Genomic DNA, 2,531 nt, shown 5'->3' on the forward strand with positions numbered 1-2,531 from the left:
CATCTGAGAAAGAAGATCTTATATCTCTCATTCAAGAATATATAGATGTCTTTGCCTGGAACTATGAAGATATGCCTAGCCTTGATCCAAAAGTAGCCATGCATCATCTTAATATTGATCCAGACGCAAAACCCATTAAACAACAACAACGTCGGTTTCGTCCAGATATCATGGAAGTAATTGAGTCAGAAGTCAAAAAGCTTATTGACTCGGGATTTATAAGAGAGGAACAACACTCTGATTGGGTATCCAACATTGTTCCAGTGCCCAAGAAAAACAGTAAAGTCCAGATATGTATTGACTTTCGTGACCTGAACATAGCATGTCCAAAAGATGAGTTTCCACTCCCCATCACGGATGTTATGATCGATAATACATGCGGGATGAAAGGATGTCTTTCATGGATGGTTTCTTCGTGTACAACCAAATCAAAATGTATCCTGAAGATGAAAAACATACTACTTTCAGAACACCATTGGGAGTATATTACTACACAGTGATGCCCATCGGATTGAAAAATGCAGGTGCGACCTACCAACGTGCAATGAACACAATCTTTCATGAGCACTTACGCAAGAAGATTGAATGCTATGTTGATGATATAGCAGTGAAAAGTCAACACAAAGTTGATCATCTTACAGATCTAAAAACAATGTTCGACATTATGAGAGCACATCAGCTGAAAATGAACCCGACTAAATCATTCCTTGGAGTGTCAAGTGAAAAATTCATGGGATTCATAGTTACGTCCAAGAGAATTTCTCTTGATCCAAAAAAAAGTGTGTGTCATCCAAGACATACCACCTCCAAAAAACCTCAAAGAGCTTTGAGGTTTGCAAGGCAGGTTAACCTACATCTGGAGATTCATTTCCAACCTTTCGGGACGCTGCCAACCTTTCTCTAAACTCATGAATAAAGGGGTATCCTTCGTTTGGGATGGAGACCTCCAGAAGGCATTTGAGGAGATTAAGAGATATCTTACTCAACCGCTCGTTCTTGTGACCCGATATCAGAAAAACCATTCTGCTATACGTGAGGGCTATGAATCATTCTCTTGGAGCCTTATTAGCCCAAAATAACAATCAAGGACAGGAGCAAGCAATCTACTCTCTAAGTAGGACCATGACGGGAGCCGAGCATCGCTACAATCCAGTCAAAAAAGAATGCCTTGCTTTGGTGTTTGCTGTCCAAAAGATGCGACATTACCTAGTCGGACAAATAATTCATGTCATCTCTAAGGTAAACCCATTGAGAGTGCTTATGAAGAAACCATCTTCACTGAATTGTCAATTAGCAAAATGGGCAATTCTCCTGTCACAGTATGACATGCAGTTCATGCCCCAGAAGGCTGTTAAAGGTCAAGCTGTAGTTGATTTCCTAGCTGATCATCTGGTATCGGGATTATCTAAGTTGTATGAAGACTTACCTGACGAAGTCGCTGAATCTTGCGTAGCCCAAGAAGTTATGCAAGTATGGAAGTTATTCTTTGATAGTGCATCCAGAGTAAACCCTCATAGCGCAATTACCGCGGGAGTAGGAGTAGTATTCATCTCTCTAAATAGTCACGTGATTCCAAGAGGATTTTCTCTGATCGAACCCTGCACCAACAATGTAGCTGAGTATAATGCTCTACTATTAGGGATGCAATTTGCTGAGGAGCTTAACATTCAACACCTCGAAGCATACGGTGACTCTCAGCTCATCGTAAATCGATTCTGTGGAGAATACAAAGTACGCAATGAGGATTTACTCCCATATTACTTTGTGGTCCTAGAACAAGAATGAAAGTTCAAAGGCTTCTTCATCGGGTATATCCCACGAACTCAGAATGCTTACGCTGATGCTTTGGTTTCATTTGCAACATCATTAGCATTGCTACCCGGGGCTGAAATAACAATTCCTGTCTCAGAATGTGAGTTATATTACCCCAAGATTTCCTCACAAAAACAATCCGACGAAGCGGTAACTGGAGAAGTCTGCACAACATCAATGGAATTCGAACCTAGAGACTGGCAATTCTCATATATCAACTATGTTTTATACGGGATTTTACCTGATAATCCCATGGAAGCGACCGCTATCAAACGGAGGAAAGCCCTCCGATTCTATTACAACACGACATCTCAAATTTTGTACCGTAAATCATACAATGGAGTTATGCTTCATTGTCTTTCTAGGAAAGAAGCGAAAGATGCTCTCAAGGAAGCTCATGAAGGGATGTGTAGAGCTCATCAACCCGGGGCTAAGTTGGAAGACCACCTCCGACGAATTGGTTATTATTGGCCAAAGATGTTTTCAGACGCAGTTGACTATGCTAAACGTTGTCACGCATGCCAAATCCATGACGACTTTATTCATTAGGCACCAAAGAACCTACATCCGACATCTGCCTCTTGGCCATTCGAGATATGGGATATGGATATTGTCGGACTCATCGCTCCTCCGACTTCCAAAGGACATCGGTTTATTTTGGCCATAACCGATTACTTCTCCAAATGGATAGAAGCAGTCATGTTGAAATAAGACTTCGA

General features: G+C 41.3%; 1 protein-coding gene across 1 annotated transcript; it reads left to right on the forward strand.

Moving 5' to 3' along the window:
- Positions 1,123-1,785, forward strand: LOC109821605. Its single transcript, XM_020387782.1, has one exon. The coding sequence runs from the start codon at positions 1,123-1,125 to the stop codon at positions 1,783-1,785; it is 663 nt and encodes a 220-aa protein (XP_020243371.1).

The sequence above is a fragment of the Asparagus officinalis genome, chromosome 8, assembly GCF_001876935.1.
Source record: "Asparagus officinalis chromosome 8, Aspof.V1, whole genome shotgun sequence".
NCBI classification, from domain to species: domain Eukaryota; kingdom Viridiplantae; phylum Streptophyta; class Magnoliopsida; order Asparagales; family Asparagaceae; genus Asparagus; species Asparagus officinalis.

Excerpts from the sequence above, each read along its gene's own strand:
- LOC109821605 (XM_020387782.1), top strand. The coding sequence starts at position 1,123 with ATGACGGGAGCCGAGCATCGCTACAATCCAGTCAAAAAAGAATGCCTT.